This window comes from Sceloporus occidentalis, unplaced genomic scaffold, assembly GCF_023333645.1.
Source record: "Sceloporus occidentalis isolate IW3139 unplaced genomic scaffold, rSceOcc1.0.p SCAF_3, whole genome shotgun sequence".
Taxonomy (NCBI): Eukaryota; Metazoa; Chordata; class Lepidosauria; order Squamata; family Phrynosomatidae; genus Sceloporus; species Sceloporus occidentalis.
Genome location: NW_028316983.1, coordinates 104,192,846 through 104,210,576, shown reverse-complemented (window position 1 = coordinate 104,210,576; position 17,731 = coordinate 104,192,846). Strand labels below are relative to the sequence as shown.

The 17,731-nt window shown below is 40.0% G+C and overlaps 1 protein-coding gene across 5 annotated transcripts in view; it reads right to left on the bottom strand.

Moving 5' to 3' along the window:
- Window positions 1-17,731, bottom strand: part of BCAR3 (BCAR3 adaptor protein, NSP family member) — a 143,212-nt gene that overhangs the window by 62,982 nt on the left and 62,499 nt on the right. For all 5 annotated transcript variants that reach the window (XM_089515717.1, XM_089515722.1, XM_089515718.1 and 2 more), the window contains one exon: window positions 9,418-9,457. In XM_089515717.1, coding sequence (XP_089371843.1) covers window positions 9,418-9,457 — 40 coding nt within the window. The remainder of the gene's footprint in view (window positions 1-9,417; window positions 9,458-17,731) is intronic.

Sequence of the window (17,731 nt, the reverse complement as noted above, 5' to 3'; positions counted from 1 at the left end):
CAGCATTAACAGATTCTCTCCCACATGCAGTCATTAGAAACTCACATTCTGGCAGAAAGTGCTAAAATCTAAGACTCGCCATTTGCAAGCCACAACAAGCAGATTACTGTACCAGGCACCTAAGGCAAGCATTCACCAGAAATTCCTGTCATTAGGATGACTAAAACTGAGTTACACAGTTGAAAGATATTCTATGATAGCTGGCTGAAGGGCATAGTGGAAGAATTCTGTCAGTAGTTCAAATCTGGAGGAGGGGAGAAGGAATACTCCCAATAAATTAAGAATTACAACACCAGCCTTAACAGTGCCAAACACAGTGCCCTTTCTTGAACAGTCAGTTTGGGGTGCTTTTGAGGAGGTTCACTAGGCGTTCACAGCCCTTTAATCTCTAAAAGTGACTTATGTAAAAGGCCATATGTAAGATTCAAAAAAGAACCAACAACATTGGCTTGACCCATTGTCTGAAGCCTCAACGTGAAGGAACACAGGGGGGAGAGTCTACTTTTCTATTCCTGCAGTAATATAACAAGATAATATGGCATAACTCAATCCTCCTACCACTTGGACTAAGAAGGAGGCAAAGATCTCTTCAAAAGCAGTTGGACACAATGTATAATGCCTTGGGATTGGGTATGCAGGAGGTCTGTTTGTTACCCATCACATCTTTAGTCCTCCATCAACCACATCCAGTTTTCAGGTGCTCATAAGAAATGTCCCCCTGTTCAATTTCTCATCCTTCAAGGATTTTGTCTACACTTTTACTGAACTTAAGGACACTGTGGCTGGAACAACCCTTGTGAATTCTGAACAATTTCCCAGATTTGATTTTTAATGACACTGGGGTGATCCCAATGTCACATGAAGGAACATGTGTGAGAGAGGAAGAGTCAACAAACTTTACCATTTCCCAATAATCTAGACATCAAGGGTCATTTTGAAAGGATTTCTTTCCGTATTTGCAAAGGATGACTGCAATGCTAAGTGGAAAGTGAGCTGTTCAACCACAAGTGGTGTTTTGGCCAGAATCCTGATTGTACATTATGCTGGTGTTCACACTTTTTCCAGGATAACACAATGATGAGCGAGGCAGACAAAATATGCTGGCTCTGAACAACCTAGCTCTCTAGTACTGTACCTTCTTCCCTCATGTCTAAAGCACTTCTGTCCTTTTTCCTTCTGCTGCCACCACAGACACTGATGAATATATACCAATGCAGCTCATTCCAGACAGTTTTTAGCACTAAACATCTAGGATTGATACAAAAACATAGCGGCATACTGTGGGGAACTCATATTTAGAGTTATCTATCTATGGCAATTTTAAAACAATGAATAAATTAATATAACACAGAGCAATATATCCTCCAGTTTGTAATCAGGAGGATATAAATATGTATGCATGCATGCTCAGGCAATGATTCTTGGTGTGAAAATGTTAATAGTGCAGGTAGATAAGAATATCTCTATTATACCTAGTGAAGCTTGGGCAGGTGTTGTGGACTCTACCACCTACATCCTGCACCTTCTCTCAGGACGTTATCACATGGAAGGAACTGGAAGGTTACCCCAGTGGCAATGAGGATCCAATCATGGTGTTTAACATTAATTCGCATGAGATCATCAAACACATATCGAATGCAATCCAAAGTCAATCTTTGGGTTTCATATTATTACGCATGAGGTTTTCATACGACATTGAATGGAATTCAGGCCCTATCCAAACACAATGGCGAGTAATCCTGGAAATGGGTAAATTTGTTGAACCACCGAATTTTAAAAGCCTGTTAGATTGAGAATTTAAAGTACATACACATTTGGTAGGTGTGGAATGCATTTCTTGATTGGCCATGGATTCCCTTCGATTCCCATGATCCCATGTTCCTCCCAAGCCTCCTCCTCTTCTTCCTCCTCTCCCTCCAGTGGCACCATCACCAGCCCTTTCCAGACTTCCCAGTGCCCAGTGCTGGCAAAAGCCTTCCAGCCACCCAACCTCAGCCACTTGGGGCAGATGGGGGGGCATAGGTCTTCTTGTGATAACATCCTCAGGCTCAAAGGTAGTGATCAGTATGAAGGTTCCAGGATGACTGTGTAAACCAGATAAAGAAGCAGAAAATAAAGATTCCCAGCAAGAAGTAAAACATGGGATTTTTATAATGTGGTGAAGCTCCATTTACTCTGTTCATGTTTCTGGATGGTTATATCACTATGGTCACCCCTGGAAAACTGGGACTGCACCTTCTGGCTGTAATCTTTCTAGAAAACTATCATGAATCTATAATTATGCCTATCAGGTGATCTTCCCCAACCCTTGTCTGAGGCACTACTTTCAATGCTGCTTGAGGTAAAATAACAAACTGTCACCTCTCCCAACTAGTCCAGGAGCCTAGTACCTAAGACTCTCATTGGCAAAGATACTTTCTGTCTCAGATACCTGAGATGGGCCCGTTACAGACGGGCGTAAACGGACGCCCTTTCCTAACCCTAGTACATCCTGGGGACGTACAAAGTGGCAGCGCCCATTCTACACGGGCGCCGCCATTTTGACGTCGCGGATGCCTAGCATCTGCACGTTGCACAGCGCTAATGACATTGCGAGTGCACCATTGACACATTGTGGCGTCATTGGGGCTTCTTTTTACTCCGCCAGGGAGCCGCCCGGTATGTAAGCTGTGGCTCTCATGCAGAGCAAGCGGAGGCGCCGCCAGACTGCCCTTATCCGGCAGTCTGTAAAAGGCCATAGAAAATCCTACAAGCACCATTCCCTGGGAGTAAAACCTCATCAATAATGAATTAAATGACTAACCACTGTGTCTCATTATAGCAGCCAAAATCAGCTGCCTGAGGCAGCTGCCTCATTCTGCTCAATGAGAGTGCCCTGCTGACTTTTTGGAAAGATTATGCTCAGCCATCAGTATTCCACAGACAATCTTCCTTTTAAGGAAGAGACTCAACCCTTCTTTCCATCTTCCTTTCTTAAGAGCCAGGCACAGTAGAAACACAGCACTTTTCTATATAAAAACACATTTTCAATATTGTCTGTAGTTGAGAAAGGGAGGGAAGGAGTGCTAAAGAGCACGTCATCAAATTTTATTGCAAATGCTTTAATGACATCTTCATTCACACTCACAACTCGCAGTTCTGGTCATCTCTCCCACAGGGACCTGGCATGTTAGGCTACTCATGGAGTCTTGGGCAAACCAAAAATCCTTCAACAGCCAATTTATCTGTCTGGTTTGTCTTTGTCTCACGCTTCCAACCCTCCCACTGCAAAGAAAAAGAAATCTTAAGCTCTGTTCAACTATTGAATTTGTTTTGCCACATTAAAAAGCATCTCTCTTTCCCTCTTTCAGTACTTAATTTCCCCCCAAATTTAAAAAAATAAAAATCTGAATACAAAATTCTTTTCATTGCTTCCATGTGAACAGCCAGCCCAAAGTGGATTTGTCTGTTTTCACCGAGAAATAAAAGCCGATTCTAAAAGAACTATTTAACTGTGACCAGAGAGAGTTTCAGCAGCGCTAACAGAACAAAAGAGGAGTTCTAATCATATGGCCACTTCTCAGTACATTCGCTTGTTCACGAGACCAGCTTTTGTATAATTAGCAGCCTCCTTTTTAATCTGCCAAATGACCTAATGCATCAATACTTTAGATGTTATAAAAAGCATTCATTTGCATTCAGCTATTCCCTATCTGTTTATTGAGCAATTTTAAAAAAGAATCGCCTGAAGAATTTATGTTACAATTGAGCAGGCTAAAAATATCTCTGGTTTTCGTGTGTTTCTGAGCAACATTAATAGGAAGTAAAATCCATTCCTTCTGCTTTCATTCTCCAGCGTAGCATCTATAGACAGATCTCTTAATTTACATCTAAAGTGCAACAAATCATTTGCTTCTGAGTCATACAGAAGTGCTCGTCAAATGAAAGGCAAGTACAGAAGATGGATGTTAAAATAATATATCAAACCTACAACAAATATATTATTCAAAAGCAGAGTATGAATAGGGTTTAAATGGCTGATACCACTAGGCTCTCTTTTTGTGTGTGTGTCCACATGGTGTGCACAAAATGTGTTTAATCTATAAATTGATCAGGCAAGACCCAACAAATTTCCTTTATTCTAATCTAAGGATGGGTATAGATTACCATTTACCAAGTGGTGAATTAGCATGGCGTGTGTAACTACTTGGCAAGGTGTGAAGGGGAAAGCATAGGTGGCAGTAGTGGTAAAATTCCTCTTTCCACTTAACAGGACAAAATCAGCTTGCGAAGTGGTAACTTCCAAACCAGAATAATTTATCACTGGCAGATGCCTACATTCAGTTTCTCACATTAACACTTCCAAGCAGGGCCAAATACTGGATAAAGCCATGTGTAGAACTAACAAAGAGACTGCAATAGATCTATATATGCATTGCAAGAGCAGAATTAACATATGCCTGTTCCTAACCACAACTGGCATGTGTCTTCCCTTGATATAAAGCAGCATGATGTTATAGTTAGCTCAATCAGGAATCCAGGGACTTCGGTCAGTCTGAGAGCCTTCTTCCAGTAAAAACATTCAGGACCCTTTTATCCTAACAGTAGCAAGGACTCTGTGTGTGTCTTGTGTGCCTTCAAGTCATGGCTGACTTATGGCGCTCCCAAGGTGAACCAATCGCAGAGTCTTCTTGGCAAATTTCCTCAGAGGGGGGTTGCCATTGCCATCCTCTGAGACTTAGAGAGTGTGACTTGCCCAAGATCACGCAGAGGGTTTCCATGGCTGAGCAGGGATTTGAACCCTCTGCAGAGTCATAGTCCAACGCTCAAACCATTATGCCACGTTGGCTCTCAGTAAGAACTACTATCTGCTTAATAAATCTTGTTGCAGCAATGGGACATGAAGCGAGTTGTAAAGAACATAGGACACTGAAAACAGCAAATTTGTACTGAGTTTCTGTTCCTCTTTAGTCTCCTGTCACAACCTTGAGATATGGCATCAGCACATTGTGCACTGTGTATTTCCTCTCATAGAAACACACACAGAGCCAATGTAGAATGAAATTGGGGAAAACCAATAACATACCATGTTCTGTCATGGGTTTCTGTTACTACTAGTTGCTGAACGGAGGAGAGAGAATTCAAAATGCCATTTTAGTTTTGGCTGCTACTTTGGATATCAGACCCACCTTTTATATCACATTTATTTCCAGTCTTCCACACTGCTTTAACAAGGGAATCCAAATAATTTAAGAAACATGAAATGTAGAACAAGTAAAACTGCTGTACTAATTTACACAACTAGTACATCTAACTCAGTGTAGTCTCCACATGGACTCGTGGCAGCTCTCCAGGATTTCAGACAGGGATCTTTCCCAGCCCATGCCTATAGATACTGAAGAACTACAAGCATCTTTGGGAAGAAGGGATAAAAACAACCAACAAAATATTTCAGAAAAACTGGAGCTTGTTAATATAATATTAAAATTACCTGGCACTTAGAGAATCTGTAGTACTAATGTATTTTATTTGTTATTTGAATCAGTGCTGGTTAATGTAATATTTGAACTAATTGATTCTCAAGTACAACATGAGTTATTGTAGCCTACACAAATCCAAAATTAATTTACATATACAGGCTGAGTCTCCTTTATCCGAAATGCTCAAGACCTGAAGTGATTTGGATTTTATCTGCATATACATAATGAGATATCTTGAGGATGGAACCAAGTCTAAACATGAAATTCATTTATGTTTCATATAAACCTTACATATAAAGACTGAAGCTAATTTTATACAGAATATTTTTAATAATTTTGTGCATGAAACAAAGTTTGTGTAATTAAACTATCAGAAAGGAAAGGTGTCACCACCTCAGCCACTCATGTAGACAATTTTGGAATATTTTGGATTTTGGAATTCCAAATATGGGAGACACAACTTGTACATGTATCCATGCACGTATATGGATATATGGATATATGGATTTATATCCCACCAGTGTAATGCATCTGCAACACTCAAGTTTCTAACAACAAAACCAACTCTAAAATGCAAGGACATTCAATAGAATGACAATAACAAGTTTAGCAGAAAACAAGTGCATCAGATGGGGAAATGAATGAAGTAAAAGAAAAGCTTGTAAAAACAGAAAAGTTTTCATCACAAGAGAAGAGAGGAGATCTTTTAGGGAGGCGGCTGTTAATTCTGCAAGGAGCCATAGAAAGGCCCTTTCACTTGACGTCACCAATCAAGCTTCCACCCTAATATTTAGGACACAGAAGAGGACTTTTTCATAATTGCAAGACAAAGCTATGGCCACTGGAAATCCTGCTCAGTTGTGTACTAGCCATTGCTCGCAGATTTCCAAGATTACTATAACTCATGTAAGAGCTGAGAAGCCTTCTCTTAAAAAGTAAAATAAAATGAAGGTGAAATACTGGGAATGCTGCTACTGCCTCCAGTTCTCATAACTGCACTTTCATCCTTGCAGGTACAACAACCACACAGAGCAGATCTTGTGTGGTTTGCTTATTAACCCCATGGTATGGCATCAGAAGAGTTTTCCTGGATGATGTGCGAGATACTGTGTAAAGGGTGCTTCCCCAGATTGGCCAAAATCAGGGTAAACCATGGCACCAGCACCCCATTACTTATACTTGACAATCCTTTAATAGTCAGGTTTCCTTTGGGTTTAGTTTGCTGGATCAAAGTCTGAGAACTTCTGACCTACAGCCTAAAGCAAATAAATAGTTTACCCAGACGTCTGTGAAATCCACTGATTGCACATATGCAGCTATAAACCCTCGCACATCCTCTCATATCCTGATATCTTACTGAGACATTATTCAGGTCAGATACGGTTCTTGCCACAGGAAACTCTACAAAACATTTCTTGAACATCATTAGGCTTCTCAGTGCATTTGGAATAATTTAAAGATACATGCTTCTATATCCACAAAAGGTATTTTGTTGTATGTCCAAATCTCAATCTCTGCAGAGGAATAAACCCAAGTAAGCATGATTACCATGTAATGACGTGCTCTATTTATGATTTTTGGGAAACGCCATTGATTTCAGTGGGGATTACTTCCAAGTAAGTATGCACTGAATTGCAGCTTAAGGGTTATTTTTATGGCTTCCTGCTTATCATGATCATTTCCTTGTCTAACAAACAGACACCTGTCAAAGATTATCTGAACTGAAGGGGTGAGATCACTAAGGGATACTGCCAAGTGTAGTTTAATTCTATGAGTTCAAGGAGAACAAGCAGACTTTGCGCCTTCATACATTTGTTATAGAAGTCTAAAATGAAAACAGGAGATGAGCCAGAAATTTAACTGGTTGCTCGACAAATCTCATTATGCATGGATTTGCATGGTTACTGCTCAGTTGTTTGTGGTTAACAATTTAGAGAGTAATTTCAATAAAACAGTGGTGTGTTTTTAATTTTGAATAGCAATCGATTGACACAGTTCTGTGAAAGCAGAGTGAAACAATGGTAATGTTCATATGCAACGATTAACCAAGATTCTGCAGAACTCTGGCTTACCCTGACTAAGGGACTTCCATCCTGGTCCACAAAACCCATTCACTCCTCTCCCACTAGTGCAGAAAGCCAACCAACCAGAAATGATTTGTTTATTTCATTGTAACCTGAGGCCATGATTTGTTGCTTGCAAATAAACCAAGATCAAACAATGTTTTATGAATTTGGAATATAAAGAAAGGAACCAACAACTATCCCCAGTTCAGATGACACAATAAACAATCCACTTCTAATCTGTTTTTATTCTAGCAAGCAATAATGGAAAGCTGTTTATTCTAGCAAGTGAAGCAAAAGTGATCATACTGTGCGCACATTAATATGGCACAAATTCATGGTCAACCCGTATTTGCCACTGAGAGAGGTTCTAAACTGGAGTGGGAAACTGTGGAAGACTAGGGGGACTTCCAGGAAGACCTTGGAGGGCTGCACTACAACTACATCTAATATCACAAAAACAGCATGTTTTGGGGGCTTCCTGGGCCCCTCATGGACATTTTAAGGCCAAAAAATCCTTTCTTTTTGAAAACAATCACAAAAAAAGTTTTAATCCTGAGAGGGCCCAGCCCCAGAGGGCTCCAAATGTAACGAAAATTACCTTCTATGTCCCCTAGACATCATTTTGGGCATTTCAGAACAAAATAAATTTGACTCCTGTATGTGCTCATGGATCACATTTTGTCCAACCCTGTTCTAGACTTACTTTCTTCCTCCTCTACCATTTTTTTCCCTCCATAACAATTTAATTATAACTGGCCTCAATTTTACAGCCTAAACATGTACAATCCGATAAGAGCTGCACTTACCACTTCTGTGCAAGGAAGAAACATATATTTTAGCTTTAAAATGAAAACACAGCTAGATGTGATTGCTTAAACAAATACTCAGCATCAAATTTTTTAATAAGGGGTATTGCCATCCCTTTACAGCAGTTTCCAACACTATTGCAACATGTTAGCCTATGCTGAAAAATCAGAGCTTGCTATACAGAAAATCTACCACATGATGAGCTCGCTAAATAGTCAAAATGACTGTCTCAATTGCACTTGAATTTATCATCACTAATAAGATCAAAACATCATTAATGTAAGGTTTTCTGAAGTAAAAGTATCAGGCACCAATGCACCTTAGGCATCTCGCCAGTGTCCTATTACGTATCTTTGCAATTAAGAAAGGGTTTTTTAGAGCCTCTGCTACATAACTAGGTACATATAAAGTCACAAAAAGTAACCGGTCATATAGGATTCCAGCTATTGATAGCTTTAAAAATGCTCTCTCTAAGTACTAAATGTTGCACCTAGAAGACAGTGTATGTGTGTGTGTTCTTTTCAGAACTTGCTAAAGTTACTTCATGAATTATAGTCCCAAAACTAACTTTTCCAAGCTCTGATTCTTCCATATAATAACCCCCAGTGTCCTGGGGGGGGGGGAAGCATATTTTACTGGCTCTGCCTCAAAGATTCTACTAGTTCTTCTAAACACTTCTTTTTCTAATACAGGTTAGCATTTGGGAATCAGTGTTCAAAGCTTCATTCACATCAATGCAGTCTGTGGTGAAGGAACAGGCAAAAGATCACATTACACATTTGCTTTGTTCTAGTTCTGATAGAACTGTCTGAATCCAGGAATATAATCAGGGGGAAATGGAAAAGCCTTTAGTGACAGTGATGATTAATTACCAAGGTCACAAACCGACCTTACTTTCTACTTGCGTGATTCAAGAAATCTAATTAGTGACTCTTTTCTTTCTAAATAGTCAAAGCACCATAGAACTGTATGCTACAATGAACAAGAGAACAGATAAATTATTTGGAACGACTGGCATTTAGAAATAAGACAGCGTTTTTTAGCTTTTTGTGGGTGGCTGAAAGTAGTGAAATGATATTTCTTACCTTGACATACTCCATAGCTGGGTCCACAGCATTCTGACCTCTGCAAGGAAGAAACATATGAATAAATATCATGAATTAATCTGATTTCAAGGGACAGGGGCAATGTGTTATTACTGCTCCTCTCTAGAGCTTGGAGGGGGATTACAAATCCTGGAATCTCTCAGCCAGTATGGATAGTCATTTTTCCAAGCACTGCTCCTTTCTGAATTTAGTGTCAACAAATTTTTATTGCAAAGTTAAGAAACTTCCATTTAGCTGTTATTGCTATCATTAACATAATGGCATCCATGAACGTGTTAAGTTCATTGCCTTCATTCTGAAACAAAGTCAGAACCCATTTAAACAACTCCTTTTTGGACTGATTTTCAATTCATATTCACTTCCTGAAGATGGAAAAATCTCAAAATCAAACCTGGGCCCTACCTGGGCTCATTTCCCCCATATTCTGGTGTGCACAGCCCAAACCTGGGTTCTGGTGCACGCAGTCCAGACCACATCTGGTATGTCCCACGCTAAATCCGGGGCATAACAGACTTACAGCAGAGTAAAAAAAAAAAAAAAACTTTACCTGTTGCTCTAGATCTTCCAGGAAGATCCAGAATCCTCCATCCCCACATCACAGCAACTGTCTGCACAGGTGTCCTGCTGGCTGCTGCACATCCATCACCACTGCAGGTAACTCGTTCTGAGGTCAGAATGAGATGTCCAGCATGTGACTGTCACTGGGCACCCTGTTCTGACCTCAGAAGCAAGATACTCAATGCAGGAATAGACACACCCAGCGGCCCCTCAGGATACCTGCACAGACTGTCACTGCAGCACAGGGATGGAGACCAAGGTAACAGGGGGAAATGGGGCAGTTGCAGAGCCAGAATATTCTGAGCTGCCTCTTAAGTACCCTGGCCAGTGCAGACCTGGCCTAGCAGAGACCCTGAAGTTTGGATCTCTTGTCTCATTAAACTTCTTTCAAAACCAGTTCAGAGTGGTGGTGACAAGCAGGCAGGAATGGCAGGCTGCTTTGGGCTATAGTACTGGGAAAAGAGAGATTTCTTTGTTAAAATATATTTCTAATTTGTATTGAAAATGTTCAGATGTGTCAATGGTTAACTAAGGTTTAAAATGGTTCCTGCTGCAGGCCAGAAAGCCTAGGCCTGGAAGAACAAGTCTTCAAGGACATTGCCTGAGACATAATATAAACAAAATGCATTATTGTTATGCTTTTGTGTATGTAGTGTGGTGACTTCATGGGAAAGAGGTGTGTCCACTTGGTGGGAAGGTTGATCTTTTGAGAGAACAAAGACTGATGTCACATTCAAGCTTCTAGCATGGACTCTGAAAGAGAATAGATGTATAATAGCATGCTGTGATTGTGTAAATAGCAACAAAGTTAATAAACCCTCATTTGAGTGAAAATCTGTGTGGAAGTTACTTTGATATTGAGTAGCTGAGAAGACTGCATCTGTTCCAGGTGGTACCAGTCCAGAACCACCGGTAACAAGAGACATCAACCATCCCAAAGATCTTTTTCTCTAACATTCTTCTCAAAATAAATCATTCTACCCAAGCTAGTACTTGACCTATTTCATGTTTTTCCTAACAAGTCAAACAATAGTGGGAGGAAATTGACTGACATCAGGAGAATCTATGAAGAAAGAAGAGTTAACTCCCCCACCCACCCACTCCCACATTCCCCAACAGTGGGATCCTTAAAAAATTCTTGCCCTGCTCCTCACTGTAGCATTTTTTAAAAAAAGAAACAAACAATCCAACCATGGATTCCCTATGTCTGATTAACCCTCATTGTGTATATGCAGTATAGCAAATCAGAATCTGAATATCATTGTAGAGGAGTAGAGTGTTCCAATCTCTTCAAAACAATGGATTAGTTATTCAAAATGGCCAATGCAACAGTTATATATAGAGGCTTAAATCTAACAGTTTATTAGCAGACATCTACCTGTGTGACAGGACTTTCTTTACCTTCCCAATGCAGCTGTTTATACTACCCTAAAGGGTCTCCTAGGACACATGTGGGGGCACATGTGGAATTGCCACTCCTGGCAATTACTCATGGACCAGTAAATCAAGTAGATCTTGTTGGATCCCAGCCTCAAAGTACCTACTATTGTATGTTTATGTACCTTCAAACCTGTTGACATATAAAGACCCCATTAATTTCATAGTGTTTTCTTAGTCAAGAAATACTTGGGGTGGTTTTGCCAGTTTCTTCCTTTGATTACATATTGCTAAAGAAAACAAAAATGATGACCAAGGAGGATCCACATAAATTCAACCAAGACAATGAGGAAATTGAAATATCGTATGTAAGTCGACTTCATGTATAAGTCACGGCATGTTTGGGAGCCAAAACTATGGATTTTGATATGACCCATAGATAACTTCAGGGTAAAACTTAGAGGCACGTAACAAAGAATCTGAAGGACGAAGCAAAGGAAAACAATACCAAGGAACTTAGAAAATTCCAGCAGGCATAACTGTTTGGGCTCACACTAAAGGATGTATGGATGAGAGAATAGAAGGGGGTCAATGCTTCCAGGACAAATTACACTCTTACCTTTTCCAGGGTATGGTTCCCTTTTTAAATGAGAGTTAAAGTCCAGTACCTACACTGATCCATGGATAAGTCGACTCAGCTTTTTGCATTCAATTTTTACCTAAATTTCTAGACTTATACATAAGTATATACAGTAGTTAAATATTTCCCATACCTTGGTCAAACACTGATCAGAATGGACACTGCAGTCAAGAGATAAGAAGACTAGGAATGAGAAGATGAATGATGAAAGAACTAGACAAGATCTAAAAAATAAAGATATGCCATATAGCACTAATGTTAGAACCATCCAATCCACTGACTCCCCCATCACTATGTATGGATGTGAGAGCTGGACAGTGAAGAAAGTCAATAAAAGGAAAGTCAACTTATTTAAGATGTGGTACTGGAGAAGAGTGCTAAGAATATCACGGACAGCCAAACAAATGGGTCCTTGAACAGATCAAGCCTGAACTCTCCCTGGAAACCAAGATGATTAAATTAAGACTGTCATACTTTGGCCACATCATGAAAAGGCATGACTCATTGGAAAAGACAATAATGCTGGGAAGGGTAAAGAGCGGAAGACCACACACTCTATTAGGGAGGTCACAAGTATGAATTTATAGTACCTAAGTAGAGCAGTGGAGGACAGGGAGGCTTGGAGATGGCTCAAATAAAGGGTTGCCATGTGTCTAGGTCGACGCAGGAGTGCTCACAACAACAATGGACTAGCTAGGCATATCAAAGGTACAAGTCCCTTCATTTATTTACACACACACACATTCTGTATTGAAAACATAGGAGATTATCAATGGGGGAAACAACTGGGAGGAAAAGGAATGCTCCTGACATAATCATGCAATCGCACAAAGATTTTCAGACAGTGTCGCACTCATCCAGTACTTCTCCTGTGCACACACTGGAATGCTCTCACAACTTCTCATTTGTGGGGAAGTGCCATGAATAGCTTGCGAATAGCGTAAATGAGATACAATCATAAAGGTGCATAAGTTAATAACATTTCATTTGCGTTATTTGTGAAGCAACCCACTACAGGCAATCTGTTCTCATTTTGTAGTGGATTTCAGTCTTGTTTTGAGGTGGAGAGCACAATTTTGTTTGCACTGGATAAAAGCAATGTTGTAAACTATAGAAACTTTGTTTTATTCTGTTTAGGATAGAAACATGATTTTCAGACATGCGTAGTAGCGCCAAAATGGTGCATGCATTCAATCACAGTGTAATAACAATACACTAATGGATCTACGGTATGTGGAATGCAATACCATTATTCTTCCATTTTTATGTTGTCATTACAATACAACTGCACGAAAATATAGATCGCTATAGTGCTATTATTCCACTATCTTGCACTACCGTGATTGTTGTCGAATTGGCCCTGGTGTGATAATCTCCATAGTATTTATAACTGTGGCATAAAGAGAGGAAATAACCTTGGAACTAGCCTATCGCATGCACTAGAATGTAACAGGGCTTACTTCTGAGTAGATATGCAGAGTGCACCAAAAACCTTGAAAATATCTAACAATTGCCCTTTAAATTTCGAAATCCTCCAAATTATGCCAGTATGGGTACATATTCAGTTTGCACTATCAAGATGTCAGCAGCTCAGCACACAATGAAAACAAGTTCAGCAAGTAAATGAAGCCCTTTCTAAATATTATGAACCCCAAATATGACACTCTAGGTCAACTCTCTGTACCATGAGGTAGGATTAGACATCATGCCATTTGAAAAACCATTATGACTCCTATATTTGTTTTTTTTGCTGACCTTGAAGACTATCGTTTTTTAAAAAAACAACCAAAGTGATTTTGCTCCACTAAAGTAAATTAGCTCTTTGCCAAAAATAATTAGATCTGGACTGCGCACAGCTTGGTAAAGATTCCTTTTTGAAGTACAACCCCACAACTCCTCAAGCCAGCATGGTCAAAAGGTTTACCACAATGGCTGAGGATGCTGGGTTGAAAGAAGTAACTTTTCTAAATTCTACCTAAATAATTAGAATTTATAATGTAAAATAATTTAAATTCTATAAATTTAATAATTTAAAATAATTTAGAATTCTAAAGAATTCTATCTTTTCTTGTCCAGAACGCTGAGAACTAGAAATTAATAGCATGGGAATGACCAGCATTTTAAACCACCCAATTAGCTATATGTATATGTGATGAGCAAAAGAATACTCAATATTTGGCAGACAGATATTTAAGAGTAGCTTGTACATGTGCATAGGACCATGGTTTATTAAAATATCTTGAGGTAAGCTTTCTACCTACCTCATTACAAGGCAGCTTAGTTGTCTATATCATTCTGACAAGCAGAAATGAGGATACTGCCATATTTCTTCCATTGATACCTCCAAAACACACTTATAAGAGCCAAAGAAAACTCATAAACATTATAATGAATTATGGTACATTGCCACATTTAGAAGAAAAAGATGGCTTGTTTCCCTAAGCTAATGGACATCCAACTCTGTTCCCCCTTTAGAGTCATTCCTCACCAAAATGGATTGAGTGAACAGGTTTCTTTATGTTCAAATATGTATTTAAAATAATTAGAAGGAACGTTTTCATAGTACATCTAATTCAAATGAATGGAATACAGAAGAGTATAATTATTAAACAGAAAGAACAAGCATCTTTCATCTTCTAAGTGGCAATCTGAAGTACAATATTGCATTCATCATTTATGTGCCTCTTGTAAGGTCCATAGTGGACATGGTTTATGAATATATAGCAAAACAAACTGCTTTAGAAACAAAATCAGCAAAAGCCTTGTTTAAAAGAAGGGAGGAGCTATGCTGTATTGTACAGTAGTGAAAGCATCCATCTTATCACAGACTGGAATGGTTTCATATACAAAAGCCTTCATGCAAAATTAAACAGCCACCAGAGTTTTACACCTTGTGCTGACCTGTTTAGTTGAAACTACAATTGCTAGGAGTACTAGATATATCTAATATTTCTGGGAGATCTACCTATTCCATGGCTATAAGGGGGACTTCCCCAAAGCAGGAGGAGGAGGCAAGCCTGTAACTGTCCCCTGGAGTATTCCACACACACTTAGGAGTATCCCACATATATGGGACTCAGATGTTACTGAGCACTGGTCACATTTGGCTGAACAGAAAGTGGTGTTGGTGGGCTGCTGTTCAACCTAATATACAATAGCTTGTAGGGTTCTTCAAGACTTTTTGACAACTATTTGAAGGGCCCATTTAGAGCTTGGGGAGGGTGGGTCTCACCATTGTGCTGATGCTACCCAGCTATGTTTCTCTTCCACAAGTGAAGCAAAGAAGGCTATGGACGTTTTGAATCATTGTTTATATGAAGCGAAAGACTGGATATGGGAGAATAAATTGAGACTCTGTTGGTCAGAAATTTAAAACTGGGACTCTGTTGGTCAGAAATTGCAAACTGTTCTGGGTAGGGTTGCACTCCCCTTAAAAAAAAACCACTTTTGCTACTTGGACTCACTTGGTCCTGGAAGATCATGTTGCTACAGTGACCCTGAGGACCTCTGTCTAGTTTTGGCTGGCACACCAAATGGACCTCTTCCTAGTGAAGGAGGATTTGGCCAGAGTGGTACATACCTTAATCCTGTGATTAACTCTATGTGGGGCTGCACTTGAAAAACATTCAGAGCTATAGCCAGTGCAAAATGTGGCATCAGACTGTTGTCTGATAGGCACTTTAGAGATCACATACCATTGCTTTTGTATCAACTGCCCTGGCTTCCAACTTGGTTATGAGCTTGATTCAAGGTGCTAGTTTTGGCTTACAAAACTCTAAATAGCTTAGGGACAGGATATGCATAAGACTGGGCCCTCCCTTATCAAGTGGCTTGGACTCTGAGATCTTCAAGCAGAAGCTTTATTTTGGATCTTTCTCCCTAATGAGTTTCTGGCAGGCAGCTAACACAACATTGTTTCATATGGTCTTTGGTCTTTAAAATCAGGGTTGGCTTTTGGGAATATTTTACAAGAATGTTTTTTATCTGTTGTGCATTCCCTCAGGAGCCATGGTGGTCAGAGAGGCGACAGACAACACTTGTTCAAATAATAATATTTTTAACTCTTATTATTCTCTAGGGACAGGGCCCAGATTTGCAAGAGAAAAAAACCCTTTTCCACACTGTGTCTTAGTGAGCCAGTTGCAGCATTGAGAAACCAGCCACTAAAAATTTGGAATCTTAGGCTGCATCTGCACTGCAGAAATAATGCAGTTTGATACTGCTTTAACTGCCATGGTTCAATGCTATGGAATCCTGAAATTTGTAGTTTTGTTAGTCTTCTCTGTCAGAGAGCTCTGGTACCATAACAAACAACAAATCCCAGGACTCAGCAGCACTGAGCCACAGCAATTAAAGTGGTGTCAAACCGCATTAGGTCTGCAGTGCAAATGCAGCCTTAATCACGCAGTTAACCCTAATAATGTTTATACTTCACTAGGCCAATAAAGAAAGTGGTAATGCGATATAAAGGTAGATAATTTTAAAAAGTGAGTCCCATGTTACAGGTGACATTAAAACTTCAGAGTCTGGAAAGATTCAAATAAAAGTGAAACAGTCTCACGAGTTTGCAGTTCATAGTTTATAGGTGAAAAATAGCTATACTGTTGGTATTCTTTACTGTGGCAGGGAATTAAAACATACTCAAGCAGCAGAACCATTAATAGTAAATATGGCACATCAGAGGCTGTTATATGCTAGTGTTGAAGAGCAACATATGAATAAGCACTGCTGGCAATATAGCAGCTCTGGCAATAACTCCTTTCATAGCGAAAACCTTGTCTCATATTAAGACACCAGGCGAACCTTTATTGCATGTGGGATGTGAAATCTGCAGAGCCGAGCCTGCTTCCATTCTATGGAATCCCACATTCTAATAGCAAACTCAGGTGACAAGCACCAAAGGACAGTAGATCACTAGGGTTGCTGTTGTCCCAGTGAGGTAACTCATGCTGTCACCCCCAGGCTCAGAGGCACCAGGCCAAAGGTCCCTCAGGAGTAGATCGGACAGCTGTGGAAAAGAAAGGCTCTGGCCTGCATGCTTCCGACAGCTGATGGACCAGGACACACAAAGGGACTGTGTGTCCCAGGTAATTCTGATCTATCCATCTTGTTCGCAAGTTTCAAAGGGGTTTATGTGCCATTCAGCAGGGGAATGGGGAAAAACGAGGGAAATACCAGCAAGTTTAGAGGAACCCCAAGATTTGCAGAGGTATAATAAAACTTTTTAACATTGCAGAAGAGAACCAAACCCCTCGCCCAAGAAAGGGGAGAAGAGAGGAGTAGAATGCCTTGCCTGAAAAAAAATGGCTATCTGGAACCATGGACAGAACCATTCTTCATAAGAGAGAGAAGGTGGTGACTTCAGATTTCACCTGTGGACCCAGCCCAGGATCTTGGTGGGTGGATTCCTCCTAGACTTTCCAACACTGAAAACAGATTTTAAAGGGGCAAAATGAACCTGGTCATGTTTTAGACCAGAAAAGGAAATAACCAGGTGGTCACTTCTGGTTTGGAGGAGGAGGAGGAGGAGGAGGAGGAGGAGGAGGAAGTTGATGACTACTTCAGGCTTGAAACAGGTTGAGAGATAGCAAAATACAGCTTCTAAATGGCAAACAACACTCTCTCTAATGCCCTATTGAGTGCAATTGGATTTCTTGAATAAAAAATCACAGTCAAAGGGTAGCAGAATGCCACATCGGAGCTGTAAGTCAATAGGCC